A 25725-nucleotide genomic window follows, 5' to 3' on the forward strand; every position below is an offset into this window, starting at 1 on the left:
TACAGAGGGTTCATCAACGATATGGAGCTAGGGTCTTCATCATGGTGCTCGGCAGCAGGACAAGAGACAACAGGCACAAAGCCAAATCAAGAGGTTCTAACTGCATATAAGGAGAAATGTTTTCACCAGTGAAAATAGACCAGCACTGGAACAGGCTGTACAGCAATGCTGTTGCAGTTTACATCCTCAGATGTTTCAAGAACAGGCTGGAAAAAGCACTGAAAAGCATGATCTGACCTGACTGGTACCCCTGTTTTGAGCAGGAGGTTGAACTAGGTGCCCTTCCTTCCAAACGGAAATATTCTATGATCCTTGATTGTATTTTTATGATTGTTAGTTCATAAAGATGTAAGGCTAATGAAACAAAATGGGTAGTATTGTTCCTGGGGAAAAAAAAAATAAAAATCACACAAACCCAGTGCTGCGACACACATGCAATGGCTTGAACACTTGTGAAGCAGCAATGAAAATTGTTGTTTCCTACTTTTCCTTTCTTGCAGAGTCTTTCTGACATGCAGAGTAGTTCAGACTATATTTCTCTGAAGATTCCGATAGCTAACACATGCCAAGGACAGTTTTTGGCTGAATAATCAATTAGCAGAGAATTTACATGAGAATTCTTTATGAAGAGACACCTCTCTACAAACATTAAACATTCCTGTTCTGCCGATTCACTGAGGCCTTTTCTCCTGATTCCCAAGGCCCATTAAATGGCAATATTCTGAAACAGTCCAAAGAATGCTATCCATTTCCACTGCACAATACTGAACTTCTTAGCAGAAAAATACAAATTAGAATATGCACCATCAACATTGCTAAGTGTCTTTATTCAGAGATTGCATTTTCAAGTATGACCTTTGACTTGTTTCATTCCAGCTGAGCATAGCAATTTGCTTTGAAGTGCTGATTTGGAGAGTTTGTTCAGCTACTTTTCAGAGAGGAAGATAAATAAAAACTTTCTCAGAAACATCTGTCAGTGACTGTACTGACTGTTACACTGTCATTGTTCCTCCATCTCCTGTTTAATATTTCTAAAGAATATACCCATTAAAACTCCATGGGCAGTCACCCTGAAAGGCATACAAATCCCAAGAGTCATTTGCACTTAGGTATTTCTAATTTGGCAATAGCATAAAACATTTTGCTAAAGGAGGCTACATATTTATTGACACAGTGGTACAGCCTTTTGAAGTCCCCAGGCATTTTACAAAAAATGTGTATAATCCAAGGAAATACTTTCACATGAAGTTCTTGCATTTTGAAGAAAAGAGTAATTTACTGGCCTTTCAGGCTTATGGTTAGCTTTCTCAGAAACCTTGTATCATCATCCATTCTGTGACTGGCTCATACAAAGAGTTACTGTAGTAGTAACTGGGACTGCACACAGATTCAGTGAAGACTGCTTCTACACAGTCCAAGAAATTGATAATCTGCCACCAAAAGAGTGTCTGTAGAACAAAAAAGAGCTATGAAGAGGCTTGCTTCTTTCTCATTTTCTAAGGGTGATAATCTGTCGTACATACATATTTGCTTTATTAACATTGTGGGGCAGGCCTTCAGAGAAAATGATTTGTGTACTTAAAGCATGATTCAGTTTCTCAGATAATCTTAAAAACGTTTTAAAGAGAAAACTAAAATAACATCAAATCAGATAATAATTTGTGGAGAAATTCAAATAAAGTAAGTGAAAGTATTAAAGCTGAATTGAAAAATGTTTGCAATGCTATAGTCGTTGATGAGCAACTGTGTCTTTTGAGAGGCACATCAGGAAGAAGTATACCTTGCCTCTTTGTTTGTGACAACCACAACTCCATCATTACCAAATAATAAATTATATTCTGTAATACTTTTTCAGTTATATTTTTCCTTTGGGTGTTGATTCTAGCTTAGTTACAGAATTCAAGTCAACTGTAAGCAGTGGAGTCTCCACCCCTGAGGTGACCCAAAACTCACTGCACTGAGCAACCTTCTGTACTTGACTTTGCTTTGAGTCTGCTATTCTGTGAAAAGCAGAAGGCAGGCCAAAAAGATATTAATGAGATATATGTAGAAGGCATGAATATTAATAATAAATCTCTTTTCAAACACATCAGGAGCAGGAAGCCAGGTCAATACACGATGAAGCTGTAAAAAGAGTGCTCAAAGAATTTTAAGCCATAGCAGAAAAAAAAGTTTTTTGCGTTCATGTTGACCATGGCAGAGTTAAAATTCCTGCAAAAGAGTATTCTTGGGAAACTCAGCAGAGAATATGTCTAAACCTGCAAGTGTTTGTAAGAAAAGGGTAGGAAACACACTAAGTGAATGGCAACAAGTCATCAGAACCAAACAGTATTCACCCACAAGTTCTGAAGGATTCAACAATGAAAGAGCTGAAGTATGTGCTCTATGAGGTAAATGTGAGCATGGTTTCTGTAAAGTCATTTCTCAAAAAGCTACTGGTTTTCTCTAAAGGAATCAGTGAGAACTTGGATAAAAGAAAAATGCTTGATATAAGCTGCATGGAAAACTTCATTGTGAGGAATGGACAGGAACATGTCAGCCACACACAAAAAGGGCAGGGGAACACAATGTGATAGGAATCTCTAAAACTGCAAACAGTATGGCAAGGAACAACCATTTACTCTGTCTTCCAGCACAGTAACCACCAAATGAGAGCTGCAGCTAGCATGTTCAGAAGGGCAAGCAAAAGGTGAAAGTCCTTCACAAAACATGTCATTAAATAAGCTAAGGAACGCTGCAGCACGAAGGTGAGGATGGTAAAATTCCCATGGGTTAAAAAAACAAAGCAAGAAATTCAAGGCTGAAAAACTCAGCTGAGGTCCACCAAACACAAACAGATACATTCTTGGCTCAAGCATTTCCTGAGATGGAAATTGTTGCAGAGTAAAAGAGTATTCCTAGTAAGTGTCATATCTACGCTCCTGATCTGTTATTACACTCTTCCCAAAGCAGTGATTGCTGATTGTTGTCAAATACACCAGCCTTTTGGTCTGGCACAGTGCAGTCACTCTTATGGATGGGTGCATGTTGTTCCCACTTTGGAAGCTGCCACATGTGAAAAACTAGTGACAAAATCCATACCTCACTATCTAAAAAAGTACTATTAAACCAGAAATGTAAAGCAAATAAATCAAATACCTTTACCCTTATGGGAAGATGAGAAGGCGCAAGGACTTCCTGTGTCTTAGAAATACTTTCGTGTTCTTGAATGCTGCCATTACCACTGATGTCCCCTGAAGCCTGTGCAAAAGCATGATAGCAAGTTCATAAAAGTCAGGGGAAAAAAGCGTGGTCTCCAAGGAATTGGCTACTTTAATGAAAAAAACCTTTTTTTTCCAGTTGATGAAGCCTCAGCGTCATTATGGCGTTAACTTATTTCAGTACTTACAGCATTTCATGAAAATGACCCTTCAGAAAAATAAAAGGCATAGTTCCTTTTCTGAAAGGTGTTATAGACAAGAGAAAATTATACTTTTTGAAAAATCATAGGTTTATGGGCTGTGTAGTCAAAAAAAAAGGTTCACACGCAGATAGTTTTAAGTATGATACTATTTTCCCAAAATGACAGACATTTAGCCTTATGAAAAATGTCTAATGGCAAATGACTTTGAAATCTCTGAGGCACTGAGGGTAGATAAAGAAGTAATTATAAGAATACTCACATATGGATCATCATCTTCACAATGATCTTCAGTAGCCCTTGGGTCAGATTTGATTGTCAGATGTTGAATTGAGCCCTACACGAAATAATAAAAACAGTTTAAGGAAGTAATATTTTAAGTAGCATGTGTGTGAAGGGGTAGGTGGAGGGGTGGGGATTAAACAAATCAACAAAAAAAGCCCAGACTTTTCTGATTTGCTTGGAAAATGATCTGAAGCATAACATTCTATGATAATAAACCAGGTTGGAAAATGTAAATATGTCCTTATGTTTTCCTTTTGCAAAATGTAGAAAAAATCAAAGCTTCCAGAACACAATGACTCTCGTGTCCCAGTGACAGTACAATTGCCACACTATACTGTCAGAGTCCCAGCCGAAGGACCTAGTCCGAGTTCATGTCCTAGAGTCTGTGAAGTAGTCTGCTTTTTCTAGTGAAGAAGTGCATTGCAGCTGCAAAAATGGTATGTGTGAAACCGTAAAAAGGGAGACAAAGGATGGGAAGGAAATACCCATAACTGATGAAGTAGGTCAGGCAGAGAACAGCTTAAACCTTTTCAAAACAGAAAGGAGATGGATTTTCTGATAACAAACAGTCCTTTTTTCAGAGTTACAAACTGTATTTCTCAGTCAGACATGCTGAAGGAGCAGCTACAATTTCATTTTAAAAGTTCAAGTCTTATTTCTTAGATTACAAAGATTCAAAGTGTTTTAAGAAACGTTGGAGGATGTTTCCTTGTTATGAAGCCTCAGTTAGGCATGATGCACACGTAGGCAGAATGACAGGTATTCAGATCTAGAGCCATCTCACCCAACATACATGAGCTGCCCCTTCCTGTTTTGCTGGCTGCATTTTTTGTTGTTGTTGCTGTGCTTTTGTATTTTCTTTAGAGAAGAGCCTGAAGAAGCTGGCAGATTTAGTCTTTATCTCTAGACAGACACAGAATACTTCTCAGTCCAGTGACTTCTCTTCGGGGAGCTAAAATGTTCACACCATGCAAGGGCATCTGGGTTGTGCTCTGTCTGCCAAGTACGACCACAGGCACACAGCAGATCTGCTCACACAGGGGTATAGAAAGCCTGAGCCTTGGTAAGGCAAACTGCAACAACTGTTGAGATGAGAAAAGCAGTATGCTTTGCTGTTACTTAATGGCACCAAAACCTGCAAACTCCAGAGGAGGAGCAGCTACCGTTCGTATGCACTGCTATGTCTGTACGCTGGCTCTTTCCTCTCTGCAGCCATCCTCTCTCCCCACCCTAGAAGTATTGGGGAATTATAAGCAAGAAAGTACTTTTTAAGCAGTACTTCTGGTGGCTTCTAGAAAATTTCAGAAAGGAACAAAACCTAAGATTCTATCCTTAATGCTCCTCTAATTTCTGTACCTTCAAAAACCACAAAACTCATGCAGTCGGTGCTTCCTGAGTTTGCAGGCAATCTGAAATAGCTCTGTGAACTGAACCATCCTGTTCTTCATCTATTCATCCTGTTCATCTCAAAACTTAATAATGAGCAACTCAGATACTGAATGGCACCAGACTAACCGAACAGCTCACTGAAAATTTCTACATGAATGGAGGCACAACCAGACATTTAAGCCATCTCTCAGAAGTGATGCTTTGTTTTCACAGTATGAGTGAATCACATTTGGAGAACACATTTTTCTCCTCTTGCTCTAATCTGTATCCCTGGCTGGTGAAAGAAGTAAAATTGAGAGCTTTAATGTGTCCCAGGTGTTGCTGCTAGTCAATTACTCCAACCAGGGAACAGGCATGGCCAAGCCTGCCATGGCAGGGACAGTGGGTGTGAGGTACTGTGTTCCCCCTCCAGGGCTCTGCCTGCTGCTGCCTTCCCTGCTAAAGCTGGTTTGCAGAATCTGGCATCATCACTGGTTTAGCTATACTTGGTTGTTGTCTTTTTTCTACTTTTCTTTACAAGCACCAGGGCTAGAATTTCCTTTTGTTTCCATAAAATCTGATGATAGCTATGTCCTTTCATATCTGGCAACCAGAGCCTTAGACTCACAAATTCCCATTAGCCAGAGCAAACCAGCAGCTGACACACATCCAGGGTCATTTGCACCATCAGCTGTGACTCGTTTCTATTGTGAGCAATCAGTGTAAACAGTTCTTGTCATACAAACAGAGCTTGAGGAGGAATCAACCATTTAGTTTTGCTACCCAAAAGCAATTGTGACATAGGACACATGAAGAAATAAAGGCCTAAGATGTACAGTGCATGTCACAATCAGTAGTACTGAAGCCACCAGAATACTGCCTGAAACGTGTGTACTCGATACAGCATACAGAACAGCCTGTCACAGCAGCAATGCCTTAGAGTGTAACCCACCATGCATTCCTGTCACCATCTTTACAGATTGATTGGTGCTAATCTCAGCAACTGATCTTTACATGTGTTTTCCAGGTGGGGTACCAAAGTAGTCTCATTTTCTTGAATGTTTCTCATTCTTAATTACTAATCAGGCAATCAGACTCATAAATTGAGTCATTCCATCTGTCTAAGAAAGGTAGCACCAACAGGCTGTTTTCCTACATTCCCTTTCCACCCCTATTTGCTAGTAATCGATATACTCCTGTAATTCTAGGTGCTTAGACTAGTCAGATAAATGATACAAGTACATCATCCTTGTTGCTTACCAGATGGAGCTCACAACTTGCCAGTACACCTGAACTTTGGAAAGAACATCTTTTTTTCCCCTAAAGCAAAGGATCCACTCAGTTTTGTGCTGCTGCTTTACTAATTTAGGGGAAGAGATATTAATCTCACAAAATATTGTACAAGTTTTGAAGTACAAGAACAAGACATGAAAAGTGATGTTTCGCTTCCAATTTGACAATGATTCAATCTCACATGTATTGATAGCTTCCACATTCTCATTTTAAAGCTCAGTGGCTGAGAATTCCAGCCAGCAAGAAAGATGCTTGCACTCAGCTAAGAAGGCTTGGGAGCCTTGTGGTAGTGGTTTCAGCCCATTCTATTTCTCTGAAGTAGCTGATAAGCTTAAGTAATATCTTCCAACTTCTTTATCATTAATGAGATCATTCTCTTCCTGATGTTGAATGCGAAGTAAACACACCTAGCTAATAAGGGTTTAAAATTGTACTTCCTATGAAGGTATTATTCTCAGAAGTTCAGCAAATGGATACTCTGAAGTGTGCCCTTCGTTAAAAGGCCATATGAGTTTACGTGATATATTTACCTTGAATTTTTTAGTATTCAGACTGAGCACTGAGTTTAATATCTGGACCGTTAATAAACTTCTGAGGATTGCGTTTGAAGCCAGAGTTTATGTATCTGCACTGCCTGAATCCTAGCCAGATATGAAAAATACAAACTATGTAATTTGTAACCTCATTTGAGATATAATCATTTTAAGCAGACTTTCTTGGGTAGAGCATACATGCATAAAACACTGAGGCACGTGAAATTATCAGACAGGACTTACTGTGAACTTTTCCAGTCCTGTAGCTCCTGCATTACCAACAAATATCCCAGAGCCAGATTCAAATACTAAGGGTTGAGCTGACCTTTGAAACTGAACTCTTTGATACTCCTCACAGTCCATGAACAAAGCAACATCATTTCCCTGAACAGTCACTGTAAACCTATTCCACCTGTTGGTCATCACTGGCACTTTAAATGAAGCAGCCTCTCGGGACACATGGGAACCAGGCTCCGTGTAGTACATAATTATTCTCTGGGTGCTGTCATCAACCGGTGAAAGTCTCATTCCCAGGTAAATAGTTTTCTGGAAGGCATCTGTTATTGCAAATAGCACTCCTCCACGATCACTGTTTGGTTTCACCGTAACTACGATAGCGAAATCTCTATAGAAAGGCATTGGTACTATAGCGCTTGTCAGTCGACCGATGTTAGCATCTGGACCAAAGCTGTATGCTGGAAACCCTCCGTAGCCAGTGACAAAGTAGACAGATGGAGGAAGAGGAACTCCTATTAACTCCGTGAGGTCAAGATGTCCTTTTGAGCCTCGTTCTGTAAAGTGTGCAACAAAAAACACATCATTTATTCTTGAGGTGCACAGCCCATTTGATTTTAATGATTTCAGAAAGATCTTAAAACCTGTAATGCAGTTACAACAACAGTAACATACTTCTAATACTTTAGGCCCAGTCTAGTTAGTGCTTAAATACATCTAGCCAAATACATGTGTCATACTTTGTCCTTTGACTAACTGACATTACTCATATACTAAAGAAAGGCACATGTAAATGTTTGGTGAAATTGAGTGGCAACAAGTAGTTCCTGCAACATGTATTTTACTTCAGCTGTCCATAAACTACAAGAAGTGCTGAATGTGCTTGCAGAGTGGGTTCAGTGAAGACTGAGTAACCTTTTGTTTTCTCAAATAAATGGAGATCCTTTGCCCTCAAAGACAGCAAGAGTTCTCTACAAACAGCATGACAGTTTCACAAATACAGGATAAAAATTAAAATTTATTTAATTTAGCCCTTGCAATTACCTGCTTCTACAACAGATCTTAGATTTTATTTATGCCCTTATTCTCAGATTTATCTCCTTAGTTGCACTGTGTACATAACAAATACTATTCAGCGACCAAAATTCAGTTTTGAAATGAGAGCATTTTTGCTTTGGCAAACACTCAGAATTAAGTATCTCCGCCAAACATGCCCAGAGAGACAACTCCTTCCTGGCAATGAAGGAGCAGTAACAACAGCTAAGTATCTACAACCAATTTTAACTAGAACCTTGGGAAGACATGCTCTAGCAGCATACCAGACACAGAACTACCAATTTTCTCCTTCTAAGAAGTAAAAACAAGCAAAAGATACTATTTTTAACTGTGAGTGATTCAGATCTCAGTCTACACAGAGCTCCACACAGATCTAAAGGCTTTCCTCCCTTTGCAACTCCTCTAACCTTACGAAACTTATAGTTTCTAATTTTATGTAAAAGTCTCAATTCTTCTTATTCGTGTACATTTTCACCCTTTTGAGAATATTTATGTTATGCAGAAGCAAACCAAGTGCTAGGGTATGTCTTAATGTAGCTACATCATGTAAAACTACCTTAACTCAAACTCCAGCTCACCGCTAAGTAACTGCTGGCTTTCTCAGCAGACATGAAAAAAGATCTCAGTGATCCAAGCAAGTCAGATTTTTAAATCACTTTCTTCATCAAATGCATCCTAACCCCTTTCTACATTCTTCTTTGCTGAAAATCTTCAGTTCCTGGGTAAAAAAAGAGGCTGTATTTGGAACCACCGTTGTGCAGTTCCTTTCTACATCTACCTCACACACCAGCCTGCCACAGGTCTCGGATTAAGTCCATCAGATAAAGTGGTGAGGAAAACAGAGGTCCTGTGGTAGAACAGCACAGATGAGGCAAAGTCATGAAACCTCACTAAGAACAGATAGAATTTGTGTCTTATACTTCACTTTTCCCCCTTTTACCACAGCAGGTGTAAATACCCTTCCAGACATAGTATCTGCGCTGGTGAGGGGTGAGGTTCTTCTTTGTACCTCCGCATCCTGCCATCCACTGCTAGTATTCTCAAGGTCCTTCCTTATGATGACATCTCTGCATCAGGGAAGCTCCTTGAGGTGTCCCCAGACAGCATTAAACAAAACTGCTCAGTGGTAACTTACAAACAGTAATTATAAACCTGAGATTTGGCACCTAGAGTAGAGTCTTCGTATCTCTGTTGTCTAACAGAGCTTATACACAACACTGAACAGCCCCCATTTCTAGCCAGTACACTGCACTTCCACACAACCTAACCTCGAAGGTGGTATAAAGTATACTAGCATATAGGGTTTAGAGAACCTACCACAATAGAGTCAAAGGCTACAGGATTACCGGCGAGAACACTGGTTTCAACAGTGTACATTTATCCTTGGTTTCACCACTAGAAAATGTATTAGAGGCAGAATTCAAAGGCAAGGCTGTCACCCCTGACAGACAGAATTACCCATCTTAGACCTCTTTTAAAACATACAGTTCCAAAGGCCCATGTCTGAAAAAAAGGAAAGAAATATTGATGTCAATTCCTTGGAGCAAAAGAAAATTATTAGCACTGTGTGGCAAGACCAACCTGTGTTGCACTACTGCAAAATAAAGACACTGCTGTTCTCTTCCATGCTGTGGGAAGGTGGTTGAACTGGACTGTCTCAACTACATGAATGTAAAGACTGAAGCTGCACATAAAGGACTGTCGTATTTGGCCCCACCCACTCGATTTTTAGCCGTAATATTTGTTCAGCTGATATTTTAAGGATTGTCACATTCATTCCATCCATCGTGTTTTTAGCTAGAAATGCCTTTTAAAGCAATTATTCAGGTACATCAGCTGCCACATTTAGCCAAATTCAGCTTCAACCTAACGAACCTTAATAGGTACATAGAAAAGCCGGAACAGCATGCGCAAGCAGGTGTTGAACGTAAGAAGCCAACACCTCTGTAGGCAAAGTCATGGCGACTGGTTTTAATGCAGCCGAGGCAGGGCTGGGGATGGGCATGCGGTGGGTGCTGCCTTTGAATGAAATTACTGCTTTCCCTTTCTTTTAAATTCATAACTGAAGTTCACCTAGTGTTTCCCCCACCCCTCTTCAGACACTCTTACCGGAGTTGCTGTCCACAATCCTGCCCGTGCTTGTGGCACGCCTCTGCCCCGTGGCAGCCGGCTCGGCCCGCTGCGAAGAGCCCTGGTGCCACCACCGCGCCGCGGGCAGCCCCCTGGCACGGTCCGGTAAGGCAGCGGGATAAAAAGCAACGTCCTACGAAGGCTGTCTGAGCCAGACCAGGCTCGGATCGGCCAGTGTCAGACACCGCTGTGTCGGCTGCGAGCGGCCCCAGTCGCCCCTGACTCGGCCCGGCGCAAGCCCCTGCCGTTCGCTCGGCATTCAGAGACGGCCGGCAACCGTAATGGAACGTTACTTCACACTGGATGCTGTTGTGAGGTGCAGTAACAAATTTTTTTCCCTGCTGCCAAAGTCTATCTGTTTTGCAGTTAACAAGAAATATTTACAGCAATAACATAAAGCAGAGGAAGATTTCCACATCTGCAAGTCATAGAATCATTTAGGTTGCACAGAGTGAATCAAGCACTGCGAAAAGAAAAGAGAGGGAAACCCGCCAACAGGGCCGCAGCTGTGCCGAGTGCTAGGGCCGAGCCCGGCCCCAGCGCTGCGGGCGGGGCGGGACGGGACACGCCGCGCCCGCCCCGCTCCCGCCGCAACGGGCCCGCCGGCCAGCGCCGTGCTGCGGGAGCCAGGCTGCGCCGGGGCCGGGCCGCGCATCGCCCGCCCCCGAAGGAACGCCGACAGCAACTCCCAGTGCGGACGCGCACGGAGCGGCAGGGCGCAGGGATCTGCGCACGGCCCGCCCTCAGGTCCCGCCCCCCCGCCCCCGGCCCCGCCCCCGGCCCCGCCCCCCTGCCCTCGGCCCCGCCCTCGGCCCCGGCCCCGCCCTCGGCCCCGCCCTCGGCCCCGGCCCCGCCCCCCCGGCCCCGCCCCCGCCCCCGCGCTCCCGGCCCCAGACCACGCCCCGCTCCGTGCCCGCGCCCGGTCCCGCCGCCCTCTGCTGGGCAAAGCGCAGGGGCGTGGCCGCCCCGGAGGCGGCGCTCGGCACGCGGGCACGGCGCAAGCAGCAGGCAGTAGCCGTCTCTTACGCATCTCAGCTGCTCGGGTAAGCTTTGTCCCGAGAGGGTGCTCTCAGGCTCACCAGCAACAATGTTGGGGCTTCCGTACAAGCCATTTTCCAGGTTTTCGGATCTAGTATTGGACTGTTGTCTTACGTGTTGTTAGCTGCTTGCCTAGAGAACCTTCCAGATACATTTCTGTGCGCATGGCTTTTTGTACATAAACCCAAGGCCCTTTAACGTGTACTTCTACTCAGTGACCTGTTCACCTTCGATGACAACAGTCTGTGTTTAAAGCACACCCGCTCCTTCAGGCCACAGCAGCACAGCACGCCTGACACCACAGAGTGCAGCAGCTGCTGCCCCCCTGCTCTCAGAAACGGGCGGGGGGCAGAAGCGGGGAGATTTACTGATCCAACTGCAGCGGGGCGGCACAGGTAACCAAGCTGTCAACAGCTGCTCGGCCCGGGAAAGCCTCATGGCTTGGCCTGGATTCAGGTTTGGACAGTTGCAGTGACTCACCCAATTCCGTAACAAGGAACCACCGTGTGCCACACAGGTGTAGGTGTGCATGGTGGTAAAGAAGAACGAGCTTATGGATCTGGTACATCCCCAAAGGATTAGCACAAGAAAAGGGAATTGGTCTTGAAATTACACCTTTCAAGGGTAACCAAACTGCTCAAAAGGCCTCATAAACAGAGTATGAACCAGGTGTGGAAGGAATATAGCAAGTACAGAGGAAAGCGTCGGGGGCTGCAAGGTCAGAAGGAGAAACAGGACTCTGATTTTCATACGCACGAGTGCGAAAAGCAAAGGCAAATTGCTAAAGATGCCCTCCACAGAAAAAGACAAGATTTCCAAACTTGCAGGAATGCTTCTCTGTAAAAAGACCTTCAACTAAACATACACACACACCCCCCAGCAACAACTTGCCCTCTAAACACTGCAAAAAATTTACCAAGAATGTAGAAGCCTTCCAAGAGCAGCACAGCAGGGCACAAGCAGTCCAGGAGACCTCAGGAGTGCATTAGTGCTAGCCTAATTAGTGCTAGCTAACTAGAGTGCTAGTTCCAGTGGGAACTGGAGGTGACCCTGGAGCTGAGGCAGGGATGCTGGGCCCCGTACTTAGAATCAGGGAAGAAGTGGGAGATGTGAAAACTGAGGGCAGGCCTTGCTGTAGTGATCGTAAGAAGATGTTCATGATACGATCTCAGCATCCTGAGAGGGTGGAACAAGGCAAACAGTAGCTTGCAGCCCCAGACCCCTGAGGAGCTGGCTCCAATTGACCCTACTTTGAGCAGGGGAGTTGACTAGAGTATCTCCAGTGGTCAGTCAACTTCAACGATTCTTTCACTTTATGAGTTTAAGCATATTTATAATGCCATAGTAATACTTTCACTGCCTTCTGAAAGTGGAATTTTGAAGCAACCTGCTATTGTAGTATTCGCACCAGTATTCAAGCAATCAAAGGGTGACAGTTCTTTAGAACTGTCATGGGCATGTAGCAGATCTGTGTCTGACGGCACCAACAATTGCTCTGAATACAAAGGTACAGGCGAGGGACAAGGGGCTGGGGAGCTCCCGAGTGGGAAAGGGCCTGGGGGGCTGGTCAGAGCCCCCAGCGTGCCCAGGTGGCCAAGGAGGCCAGCGGCGCCCTGGCTGGTGTCTGAAACGGCGCGGCCAGCAGGGCCGGGGCAGTGACCGTCCCCCCGCGCCGGGCCCTGTCGGGGCCGCCCCTGGAGCCCTGGGCTCAGCTCTGGGCCCCTCGCTGCCAGAGGGACGCTGAGGGGCTGGAGCGTGTCCAGAGCCGGGCAGGGGCTGGGGAAGGGGCTGGGGCACAGGCTGAGGGGGGAGGCAGCCTGGAGAGGAGGGGGCTCGGGGGGGCCCTGATGGCTCCCTACAGCTGCCTGACAGGGGGCTGTGGGCAGGGGGTCGGTCTCTGCTCCCAGGGAAGGAGCGACAGGAGCAGAGGGAACGGCCTCGAGCTGCGCCAGGGCAGGGTTAGGGTGGGGGTGAGGGGACATTTCTTCCCTGGAAGGGTGGTCAGGCACCGGCACAGGCTGCCCGGGGAGGGGGCACCCGCACTGGGGGCGTTTCAGAGACGCGTAGATGTGGTGCTTGGGGACAGGGTTTAGTGGTGGCCTGGGTAGTTTTATGTTAATGGTTGGACTTGATAACACCAAAGGTCTTCTTCAACCTAAACGATTCTATGATTCTATGATTACTTCTCTGTGCCCTGTCAGATTACACTGATGGAGCATATAGTTATTGGGCTATTCTATTCTGGGATGTTAAGAACAGCAGAAGTCTAAAAACTGAGTTTTTCAGAAATCTGATTGATATTTTGTAACTCCTGCCAACTTCCAGTATTTGGGGCTATGGATTCTTTACCCACTCTCAAGACTTCAGGAAGGCTGATCAGTGGCTTTAGCAACAGGCACCCACAAACATTTTCAGCTTTGCTGTTACATCAAGAGTCACTATTTTAATTACTTCCTGTCTAACTTTTATTTTCTTAACTGACATCATGCTTTGAGCTGGTGGAGTGCATGCACTCTCTGATTGAATCAATCTGTCTTTCTCCAGCCCTGGAGGGACAGATTGGACAAGAAACAAAACCTCCTTTTCTCCACTGCCTGATTGGATTTAGATGACATTTGCTGCTGGAGAGTTGGCAGCTGTGCACCATGGGTTGTCTCTGTGAGTAACTAGCAGTAGTTACTAATAACAAGAGTAGTACTCATTTTACTACTCAGTTGAATAGCCAGATTGGATAGCAGATGTACCACAGCACTTCATCCCAGACAAAGCAAAACCGCTTGTCAGCACACAAGAACGCTTGTTGTGCTGCAGCATCATGGTATGTCTAGACGTGTGGAAGATTTCTATTTAGATCAATCTCAGGTTGAATTAGCGAGTACTGATTTTCTCCCTCAGTATCAGAACTGCTGTGAAGCACAGGCTGTTGTTGACAGCCTGTACCCTGCATAGGAACAGAGCTCTGTGCAGACATATTTAGTATCTGCTTGTTTATGATAAAATTGTCCACCGCCTTTCCATTCCTGTGCATGGCTGAGGGAGACACTGTGCAGCAGGATCACTTTGCTCCTTTGTACATGCACAGTTCTGGTCTCAGCAAACTGCAGCAAACAAGGTGTCATCTGCAGCAAGCTCACTCAGCCTGTTGCGAACCAGGGGACGCGTTCACATGTGCTATCTGCTGATAAGTTTTATGGTAGGTAATTGCTTACATCCATGAGAACAACTGCCCTTACGTGACAGAGGAAGGCGCAGGAATGTGCAGAAGGCTGCTCCACAGACTTCTTTATCTTGTTCCACAGCTCAGTTTAACACTGAGTCATAAATGTTTTCCCCAGCTGGTACACAATATAGGCACAGTATCAGATCATTATTTACATTTATTTAGATTTCAGTCAGAAAAATATATTTTAAGGATAAGTTTTTGTGTACTTTCTCACAATTATTAATTGTTAATATATTTGCTAAATAATATTTTGCATTTAAACTTCAAAAAGTGCATCTAATCCCATTCTGCTAAAATATATCATTTATCTCAGGGAAATAAATGTTTCTCAGTGGAGGTTACTTCTTAGAACATGGGTAACACACTACTGCATCCATCTCCCTAGTACTACCTCAAATGTGTTTTGTCATCACAGCAGAACAGTTTGTTGATCTTTAAGATCAAGAAGGAATCAGAACTGTTCAACAAGTTTGCCTGAACCTTAAATTTACAGTGCATTCTGCCCTGTTAAAAAAAAAAAAAAAGGTCAGATTTTCCTCAGAGACCTAGCACTGGTTCTGAAGTCAGTAGGAATGTTCTCATCCATTTCAGAGGATGTGAGCTTTGGTCCTGCACTACTTTAGTAATGTTATCTTTAATGCTGGGTGGAACAGGAGTTAGCAGAATATGGAAACAGAATGGTAAAGCAGGGCAGAGCTTTATGAAAGTGCTACGCACATCTTCTTCTGAAAGCAAACAAACTACAAAAGCTCCAGCTGTCTGACCTGTGGTTCCTCTGGCACTGGGCATCGCCCACAGTCACCGCAGCATGACAGAAACTAACTTCTGTGGCCACAGAGTGCCATTCATGTTTCTGTGTGTCCAGTGCTGGCACTCAGCAGGTCACAAACAGGAGCCGCCTTTGCTGGATGTGGAATTACTAGATCTGACCTGATCAGGTGTCTGCAGAAAATTACATCAAGTTCTCCAGTAACACGAGATAGATGAGCAGCAGCTTCTTTCTCTGAAACACCTGGCTCTAGGAGGATGGTTCAGCCCTGGAAGATGACAGGGCTGTTTTTGAGATAAAGGCTGCATGACTGGGCTTCGCCGAGTTAACGGCTGTACCCGTGGCCACACACAGAGCCATAATCCTGGCCACGGTACCTGGACAGAGAGCGGCAGGGGGAGGGAAAGGGAGAAGGAGAATTATCTGGAAAAGAGGTGCGAAGGGGTGGGGTGCTCTGCTGGTACCTGTGTCGGGGAGAACATGGAAATAGGCTGGGGGAAGGGAGTAGTCCCCAGGGGGATCAGAGGGACCGATGCAGCAGAAGCCCCACGGCTGAGGGGTTACTGGAGGCTCAGGAGGGCACTTGGGGTGCGCAGGAGCTCAGCTGAGAAGGGGTGCAGCACAAGGTGGCAGGACAAAACCTTATGCAAAAGTATAAGTTTAAGGAACTTAACTATTTCTTTAGAAATACAGAAGCATATTCCACCTACTTCCCTGTGACAAAGCTGGTACTAAAATGGGCTTTGGGCCATTCTTGTGCTGTGAATGATGCGAAGTTGCTGCTGCATGCAGCCTTGCTCAGGCAGGGCAGGTGGGTGTGTGAGAGGGAAAGCACAAGCTTCGCTGGCATCCACCCTCCTAAGGATAACGGGACAAAGCCCAGCTGCACGAGGATTATGAGTCTGTACTGAACGTCGCAGCTGCCCAATGGTATCTGCCAGGGCAAGCCGGGACACTGGCTTTATGAAAATTTATGTGCGGTATAAATATGTGAACTGCGGTACAGGCCATGTCATTGCCAGCCAGAGGGACAAGTGGCCTTCAGTGATCAAAGTAGAGCAGGAGCTTTTGCATTTCACCACTAGGCAGCAACACAGCACTTCGTGAATTGGACTGGAGTTTTGGTTTAGGAAAGAACGTGTCTTACGAATCACCAGTGTCAGCTCTGCTGTGTGCGCTCTCCTACAACTAAGCTAGAACATGTTTTAATTTCCATTACATTTGCAACAAAACAGATGTGAATTATTGCCTTGCCCTATTTCTTTCACAATGATCTTGGAAATCAGACAAAATACATCAAACTAAGTCTGCTGTGTATTTTCTTGGGGAAAAAAGTTTACATTGCTGTTCTTGTTTTCCCTTCCCCTCTCTATTTTTTTACCTTGAATTTTAAGGGGGAAAATTCTTGCAAGGCTGTGAACAACACACTCATTGCCAAAATATGTATTTCTAAGACGAAGACAGTTCTCCTTGGAAGTGCTGGGAAAGCCATCTGACGCTTTCCTAGATTTAACAGTTGTAAATGCCAGCAGAGTGCCTGCCCAAATGTGGAAAAATGGACACCTATTTAAAGACACTTACATAGTCTGGCACACTGACCTCGATATAAATTCTCATTCCATATAAAGAGATTTAATGGGAAGCCAGGACAGAGAACACTTAATCAGCAGTTCCTGCAGTTGCTCCTACTGCCTTTGCTAGACCCCATCCATCTCTGCTACAAGGTTCCGTCCTTGGACCTGGGGCATGAGAAGGATATGAGCAGATGGGAGTTGTGGGTTACAACTCACTCCATGAAAATTAGAAAATTAGAAACCTTCACCCAGAAATGGTCCTTTCCTCTTCACACCTACCACACCATATCTCTTAGCTCAATCAAATGATCTGAAAAACTACAGTCTCCCTGTATTTCCCTTGAGTCACTTAGCACACCTTTCCACTTCTCCTGCAACACTGTGAATGACCCAGGTTCTCTCTCATGTCAGAAAATCCTGCCCCAGACCACCGCAGGCATAGTCAGTGCTGCTATAAGAAGGCAGGTGTCATGCTCCCTGCTCACACCACTCCCACGACATCTGTTCCATCACAGCATCAAAAGCCAGAGCCTGTGCACCCAGTGAGGCTTACGTTCGGGCCAAATGCCTATGCTGCCTACAGTCTGAGCTTGCAAGCAGAGCCACAAGCCTACCCAGGAACAGCCGAGGGCAAGCGTTATCCCAGGCATGGCTGGAGAGGCTGCCCGCGGGCAGGCATTCAGTGGCACAGGAGAGGAACAAATCGCTGATCTATTTGTATGGCTTCCACAGTCTGGCACGGCCTCTGTGTGCGGAAGGCTGATACGTCTATAGGACATCATCAGAGCTTTAGGCAAAGCTTTATGAGACTTTCCACTGATCTGAGAGTGGAAAATCACTTCATTCTAGGTCAGGTTAGATCAGAGCAGAAAAATAGAAATATTGCAGTAACTGGGGGTTAGGTTTTTTGATGTTTTGGTTGTTGTTGTTGTTGTTGAAATTAAGGGCTACAGATCTATCAAGGTAATGAAAAATCGAGGATTTTTTTGTGCATCATTGACTCTTACACAGCACCTTGAGACCTGGTGAACTGTATTCCTCTCAGATGACTAAGCTATTCATTCTCTTACATTAATTAACATAAATTGATACTTGTTAAAGTTACTAAAGTTTTACTTTCAAGTCCTTAGAAGGACTTCCGTTGTCTTCCAGGAGCATCCCTTTCATAAATATTCTTCAGTTTATGTACTTGACATTTATTATTGCTTTTTATTCTTCTAAGTATATTCTCTACACTATTTGGTTTAGTAGCTGAGAGATCTGATATTACAAAGGGCCAGGATTCAGGGAAATTGAAAAATGATTGTGAGGTAGATGATATGGGAACAATAAAAACTAAAAATATGTCTTGTATTGGACATGAATATTTCTTACAGCTAAATGCTTTTACAGCATGGATGCACCAGTAAAAATGTAGAAAAAAATACCCAGCCAATATAATCCTACTTCTTCCATCTTCCTTTTCCCAAGAATTTCATTTCCCAAGAGCTACATTACACTACTTTTATATCTTAGTGTAAATCACATATGCTTTTATTATGCTCATGTTTTTTTCATTTCCCCAGTGAATGCACTGAACAGATTAAACAAAATATCTTAAAAATGTCACTTCTGGTACAAAAAGTTCTAAGTTAAAATCCTGGCTAAAGCCCTAAGTGAAAGACCTTCTTGTCTTAAACTGACTCATTAGTATAAATGATCACATCCCACAGCACACTGTTAATGGCAGCCTAGGGCCAGAGAAAGCTTCCACAGTCAGAAACTGTACAGGCGAGTATAATTTGCAAAAGCGCACTCTGCTGCAGTGGCAAATTCCGCCAGGGACCAGGAGGGCCAGACCCACCAAAAGCTTTGCTTGGTTTTAGATACACTTTTGTCAAAAGCTCAAACCACCTTGTTGATTTACATTGTGTTTTTTCTCTTTTTGTAACAATACCAGTTTCCTAAATGCTGACCAACTTCATCTGCCACAGCTTTCCCATTGAAACTTAGGCCAAGAAAGCCGGGAGAGAAATAAACATGCTGTTCAAGGGCTACTTTTCACCTCAGGATGGATTTTTTTCAGTAATTGTCCCTTAACGACGGATCACAATTACAGAAGCAAAAGCACCCTTTCATCTTGCTTACTCGGTTGGATTCTGCTTATTTAGTTTGATTTTCTCCTGACACTTTAGACTAAGCTGGGAAAACCCCTCTGCGCAGGAGCATCTTAACTCGGGGGACCCTCCACTGCCACCCCGGTGCGTGGTGCCTGGGGCGTGGTGCATGGTGCCTGGAGTCTGGTGTGTGGTGCGTGGTGTGTGGTGCCTGGTGCGTGGTGCATGGTGCGTGGTGCCTGGTGCCTGTTGTGTGGTGCATGGTGCGTGGTGCGTGGTGCCTGGTGCCTGGTGCGTGGGGAAGGAGCTGGCTTCCCCTTTGCTTCTGCTCCAGCGCAGGGGACATCAGCTGGCCACCCTGCACAAGACCACTGGCAGCACCAGGGGTGCCGAGGCCTCCTTTGGACCAGGATTGTGCCTTCTGTTGTCAGGAAAGGGTGAGCACTTACTAAAGCTTTTCCAGCTTCTAAAACGCTTATGCAAATGCGCTGGTTCTCCAGGCAGTCCCTCTCTTGGTACAACAGCATTTCTCCTGCTTCCTCTGCTCCTGCTCCATCAGACTTGTAAGCGCCCGATGGCCATCAGGCCCCTGTGTCTGGGTCAGACCTGGTACATACAAGCTCAGACTCAAAGTAGGCTCAGAAACTGTTGCACAGACACATGCTGCAATTATGTGTGCCTCGCCTCCTTGTGAAACCAGGTTAAACTCAATACATCCCTGTAACACATGCGTACAGCTCTTCCCTTGACTGCGAATACAGCAAGCTCTTTCTCTCTTCGGCTCTGTGGAGTAACTGCTGTTACTACTCAGAAACCACAGATTTCCCACCACGGACCTCACACATGATCCCGTGCAACAGTAAACTAAGAAAATCTGATTTTAGCTACATGACTTCATAAACAAATATTTTGCAAGGCACTTATTAGGGGAATAGTTATCTTCATTAAGAAGAACATGAAAGTTTCCTTTAGAAGAAAATGAAGTAAAAAGTAAGTTTAATTGAACTTAGCATAAGATAAACTAATGGGATGCCAGATATAGGTATTTCAGACTTTGCACTCCATTCATATAGATGGAGTAATTCAGTGTCATGACTTTGCTTTCACCCAGCTTCAGATGCGTACAGCCTCAGGCACTACATTACCTGTGTTTCGGGGACTCTCTTCACAGCCAGAGATACTGCAGGTTCAGAATAAATCCACAGGTATGGGCTTATACTGGCCTCACTGCTAGCTCTGTTAGATATCACCAAAAAGGCCAATATACTATGATAAGTTCTACAAACAAGATTTACCATGGGTTTTTTTTGTTTTAACCCCACACTTTCAACCGAAATAATACCACGGAACACTAATAAACTGCTGATTTTTTCCAAAAATGCCCCATGCAGAAGTGTCGGAGCTCTGAGATGTTCCATGTAGCTGAAGACAGAAGCCTGTCTGCAGGGTATGGCCAGGTTTGCAGGCACAAATCCCACCCTCTCACTCCACCCCTATCAGCTGCCATCATACAGCCCCAGGGGCAGTCTCATGCAGCAGCTTCAGAAACTTGAGAGCACTAAGACAAACTTTTCCTTTGATTGAAAGCTACATTTCCCTTGTGCTGTTTCCAAGCAAGCATGTCAGAAGCAGTGTGACAACGTCAGAACAACCGCTTGGATCAGCTATTTCTTCAATGCAGTTCAAAATTTTAATCAAACTGTAGCATGTAAGTAAGAATTTATATGTATGCCAAAGCTTGAGTTTGGCATTGACAACATTGATTGCTGCCTGGCAACTAAATTGGGTAGACTAGATCCTCAGTAAGATCACTGACTCAAAGTCAAGTAGTAGATAATACATTTTCCAACATGCTAACATTCATTTTAACAGCTCTACTGTCGTGTTTAATTATTGAACTAATTCTTTTGTCTCTTGAACTTACTGCCCACAAGAGCAGCTCTCCACTTCTTGTATCCAACGTGGTTTAATCAATAGATTATGTCTAGAATAACTGAATCATCTGTTAGATTCTACCCAGATTTTAAAGTTGAATGACCAAAGGGAAAGAAAATGAACAACAACAACTTTTTTTTTTTTGCCACAGTAAGAATATATTATGTTTTACATGTGAATAGCCAAAAGTAATTTGATTTCCTCCAGCGTAGGTAGAGAAATGCAGAACTCTTATTTTTGGTGACTTACATTTTTAGTTCACTCAAATGTTATTTGATCCAAGAGCTGGAAAAAAGACAAGAAGATAAAAGTAGCATACAGCAGTTATTCTGAAGTCTTAGCGCCTGATACACAGTTGAAAATCTCTCCCAGATAAGTCTCAACTGCATGCTGTCCCAAACTTGAAGAACATAGTTGATTTGCATCTGTATCCAATATTTATATATCCATTTAAAGTGTGTTGGCATGTTGGCTTTCTGCTTTTAAAAAGTCAGTTGACAAAAAATGTACTTTTGGCTTAAGTTTCAAAGGTTACTTTCTCAAGGCTATTACAGTTGTGATGAGAAGAAAAAGTAATGTCCTTAGAATTTACTGCATTTTTGTTAATTCTCATTTGAACAGAATATTCAGAAAGTAAAAAAACAAACCACAAACCCACACAATAAAAACAACCACAAGGTTGTTGGCATTTTTTGGCAATGATTATAGACTTTGCTCTTTATTTTCATTGTCTGAACCCTCATTTGTATTGTAAGACACTGGTTTCCTCAGTTTCACTGGTGGTGAGCACAAATGTGTGTTAGTAATAACACAACTATGTTGCCTAAGGTTTTAATTACGTCCGAACTAAAGCACGCTCTTTGATGTGTCAGGACTTCAACGGAAGTCTTCAGGTAGTGGAAATTACAGCATCATGCAGGCTAAAGGCTAAGCTTTCCAAGCCCTGAGCAGTGAGTTCTCCAGACCCTTTCAGCTGTCTGCCCTTTCCTCCACCATCAGCTGGAACCACTTGCCTCCGGCGCCATGCCACATGTAGTCAGATATGATTTCACCTTTGGTCTGACTTTCTACAGCAGCTTCTTGACAAAAACACCGGACAAAGGCATCCCATCCGATGCACCATCAAGGAGGCATTTTTCAAACCTTAGGCTTTTTGGAAAATACTACAGGTAGCGCTGCAGCCCTATTCCCTGATGACATACCACAGCTTAGTCCTGTTCTGTGGCATATGCTGTGCAGGCCACGACCAGCCCTCTGAACAGCAATGGGCTTGTGAGACCAACAGGCATCAAAGTCTTCGGTCTCTTTTGAATGTGCTGTCAGTCTCGACAACAAAAATGTCACAGTAATCTTCCAAACCTCTACCTCTCTCCCATTCCCTATTTGCATTTACACAGCTATCAGGGAAATGTAAAGAGAACAGGATCTAGGCATTCCATCTCTCTTACCAGTCTTTGTACCAGAAAAGAAAATTAAGCTTATACAGGGGTTTTGGTTTGTTTTACAAACTGTCCTAATAATTGAATAGTATTTCCCACATGCACATTTTTGAGCATGCACTAATAGCATGAGTACTCTGAAATCGACTGAGATAACCTATTCTTCTGGCCAAAGGATTTGAGAAATAAGTATGTTCCATAACTGAGAAGATTACCCTCCTTGCACACATGTATGCATGCGCGCATAAAACGTGATTGTGAAGGGAGAATATAGCTTCAACTAAGGTCACATTTTCAGCTTGACTTCTATGGGAGAAACCTAGAAGCTGATGCATCTGGGTATAGTTTTGCTAAAGCAGTTTATATCTTGATAAATCCATTTATTGGAAACTCCACTGTGAAATCACAACTCATCCCTTGGAAAAATGTATCTTAAGAAAAAAACAGGTACCAGAAAATATGATTAACAAGAAAGAAACAAGTGGAAAAATCCAGAACTGTCTCAGTCAGTCCTCCTTTAAGGTTAATGGTTCAACAGCCAAGCGTGGGTTGCTTAGGAACAGAGTAGGTACAGCTCCTACTTCGAGTACCTGCACTGATTTTCCACTGGCATCCAGTAGGTCATAAAAGCCCTGTTGACCTCCACAAGTTCAGGTTCATCCCCTGAAAGCTGCACATTAGGACTTACGGCAGCACTCAGTGAGCTTTGATCTTCTCTTTACATGCTACTCCACATGCAAAATGCTGCAGTAATAAGGAGCACTCAAGTAGCAGCAAAACCATGAGATAATAGGTTAAACTTGAAACAGTTCCAAAACTTGAGGAGGAAAGATTGTTTTTAAATTGGTTTCTTGGTTCTCAAAAGCTCTGTAGTTGTTAGAAAAACAAAGTAGTGTAACAAATCTTCAGACGGGGTGAATTACAGTAGTTCTGCTGCTTTCAGTACAGCTGTGACAATTTTATGTAATATAGCAGTTACCCCCAGTACCCAAACTGAGACTATGCAAATGTGGAAACATATGGTTGACAGTAAAACCAAACTTCTATTCACCAGTTATTTCATCACCCTCGTGTTTAATCATCATCCCCTTGTTTAAATGCTAAATATGTTCCACAGAAACATAAATTACAATTTTACATGATCATTGCAGCTGAAAGTATAAGGTATAATCAGAACATTAAAATTTACAATACGGAGATCAAAAGTATCAATTTCCCCACAAAGTCCCCAAGAACTTTTCCATAAAGATTAACTTCCTTGTGAGCCAGGCCAGTTCCCAGTGGTCTATCTGGCAGCTGCATCGCTTGTTTTGGAATAACACCGAGGAACTAGCTGATAAAGCCTGTGGGGTCCTATGTAAGGGGGTTTTATGTTATTTTAAAGTAAGGAAAATAATCAAAAAATTATCTTGGCTTATAGAATGCAACTGCAGAACTTCAGACTCAACAGGGCAAGACATTTATCTTGGATCTGACAGGATGTCTCCTTCTGCAACTGAAATTTTGTGGTTCTGTTACATGACCGCGTAGCCAAAGTCACATAGTTATTAATGCATTTGGCTACACTCTCCTATCTGGTACGTGAACATCTGCAGTGGCCTGAAGTGACCTAGAAAATTCTGATGCGCAAGAGAATAAAGGCGGGTTTTTAAAAAAACTGAGTAGATATCTGGAGTCGTTTCCCAGTGGAGAGGTCTGCGCCTGTCTGAAAGGGAACCAAGAGCAGGCTAAACGTTCTGACCTGGATGAAAACCAGTGTTGAAAAGAAATACCAGCAATACTGCCAGTAGCTTTACACTCCTGTCTTGCTTTGTAACTTTTGCCGGTTAATAGTAACTGCTACTAATTAATAAAAGTAATAGCTACTTAGTAATACAGCTCATGGCAGCAAACTGTTAATAACAAACAACCTCCTTGTGAAGCAGTTTTGTATTTGAATGGCAACTTAATATATTTAGTTAAAACGGGGTGGATGTTTTCACCGTTGTCCTTCCTTTTGTGCCTCTTCTTTGCCTTCATAAACACTTTTTCAGAAAGTGGCACCTGGTCCATCGGTTCAGTCGTAGCAGCAAAGAGTTCATATTGTGCCAAAGGCTTCTTTATATATATACATATTTTTATGTATATAGATCTATCTATATATACACACACGCGTGCGTGCACACATACATGTTTTCCATAGGACATCAGGAAATGTGGCTGCAGAAAAGAGGGCTTGAGTCCTTTGAAGCCTCACATTTCTCTAGCTATTAGAGACAACTTTCTCCAAGGAATGTCAAGGACCTGACACACAAGACCTTACTATTATATTCTTGTGAATTTATCTAAACCTCAGAAGGGAGGGTGCAACACGGATGGCACCAGGCTCTTCTCAGGGGTGCCCAGTGACCGGAGAAGAGGCAGTGGAACACGGGAAACCCTCTGAGCACAAGGAAACACTTGTTCATGGTGAGGGTGATGGAGCACTGGCATTTGTTAGTCAGGGAGGTTGTGGACTCTCCATCCTTGGAGTTATTCAAAAGCCATCTGGGCACAGTCCTGGGCAACCAGCTGTAAGTGCCCTGGGTTAGCAGGGGAGTTGGACCAGATGACCTCCAGAGGTCCCTTCCAGCCTCAACCATTCTGTGCTTCTGTGGTTCTGCAACTAAGAGACAGGATTACAACAGATGGTCAACCCTACCTTTAGAGTTCCTTCACCCTTTACCTCCACCCAGAACTGGTTGTAACAGTACAACGGTAGAACGGTTGTGCAAGTGTCTTGAAAAACAAAGGGAACGGAAAGTGTCTGAGCACAACATTTCGGAGAAGTTAAAATCTTGAGAGACAAAAAAAGGTGAAAAGAGACCCAGACAGGCCACATAGTAATATACATTAAAAATAATCTATATCTGATTCTAAAGTATTTATTCTTCCCATTTTTTCTTATCCTTTCATTTCAAAATAGTTTTCATAGTGTAGAGAGCCACTGATTGACTTCCCACTTGGAAGTCCCATTTTATTTTCCACAAAACACGCCACTAAGGAGACAGTCTAAAAACCAAAGAGTGAGTAACTCTTGCTGTGCAAGCTGCCAGAGGGCTCAGGTAGTAACCATGATAGCTGGGTGATGCACCAAGGGACTACAAGCCTGTACCCTGCTCTCAATCAATGCTGCTGAGATACGTGTGTGTGTATATATATACACACACACATGCACATCTTTTTTTTTTTTTTAATTTAACTTACCTAGTTGTGACTTTGTAATAATAAAAATTTTCTTTTGGGGACTACATGATCCGAAATGCACAAGTATGGCAAATTCATTCAAATTATGCAACCACTCTGCAATCCCCACAAACATTAACACAGTATG

General features: G+C 43.6%; 1 protein-coding gene across 6 annotated transcripts in view; it reads right to left on the reverse strand.

Moving 5' to 3' along the window:
- The window catches only part of LOC119144723 (collagen alpha-1(XV) chain-like), a 136796-nt gene that overhangs the window by 90659 nt on the left and 20412 nt on the right, over positions 1 to 25725 (reverse strand). For 4 of the 6 annotated variants that reach the window (XM_037380426.1, XM_037380425.1, XM_037380423.1 and 1 more), the window contains exons 3-5: positions 7123 to 7670; positions 3663 to 3737; positions 3139 to 3240 (exon numbers count right to left, since the gene is read on the reverse strand). In XM_037380426.1, coding sequence (XP_037236323.1) covers positions 3139 to 3240; positions 3663 to 3737; positions 7123 to 7670 — 725 coding nt within the window. The remainder of the gene's footprint in view (positions 1 to 3138; positions 3241 to 3662; positions 3738 to 7122; positions 7671 to 25725) is intronic. The other 2 variants (XM_037380424.1, XM_037380428.1) reach the window with 1 other exon arrangement.

Source organism: Falco rusticolus, chromosome 3 (genome assembly GCF_015220075.1).
Source record: "Falco rusticolus isolate bFalRus1 chromosome 3, bFalRus1.pri, whole genome shotgun sequence".
NCBI classification, from domain to species: domain Eukaryota; kingdom Metazoa; phylum Chordata; class Aves; order Falconiformes; family Falconidae; genus Falco; species Falco rusticolus.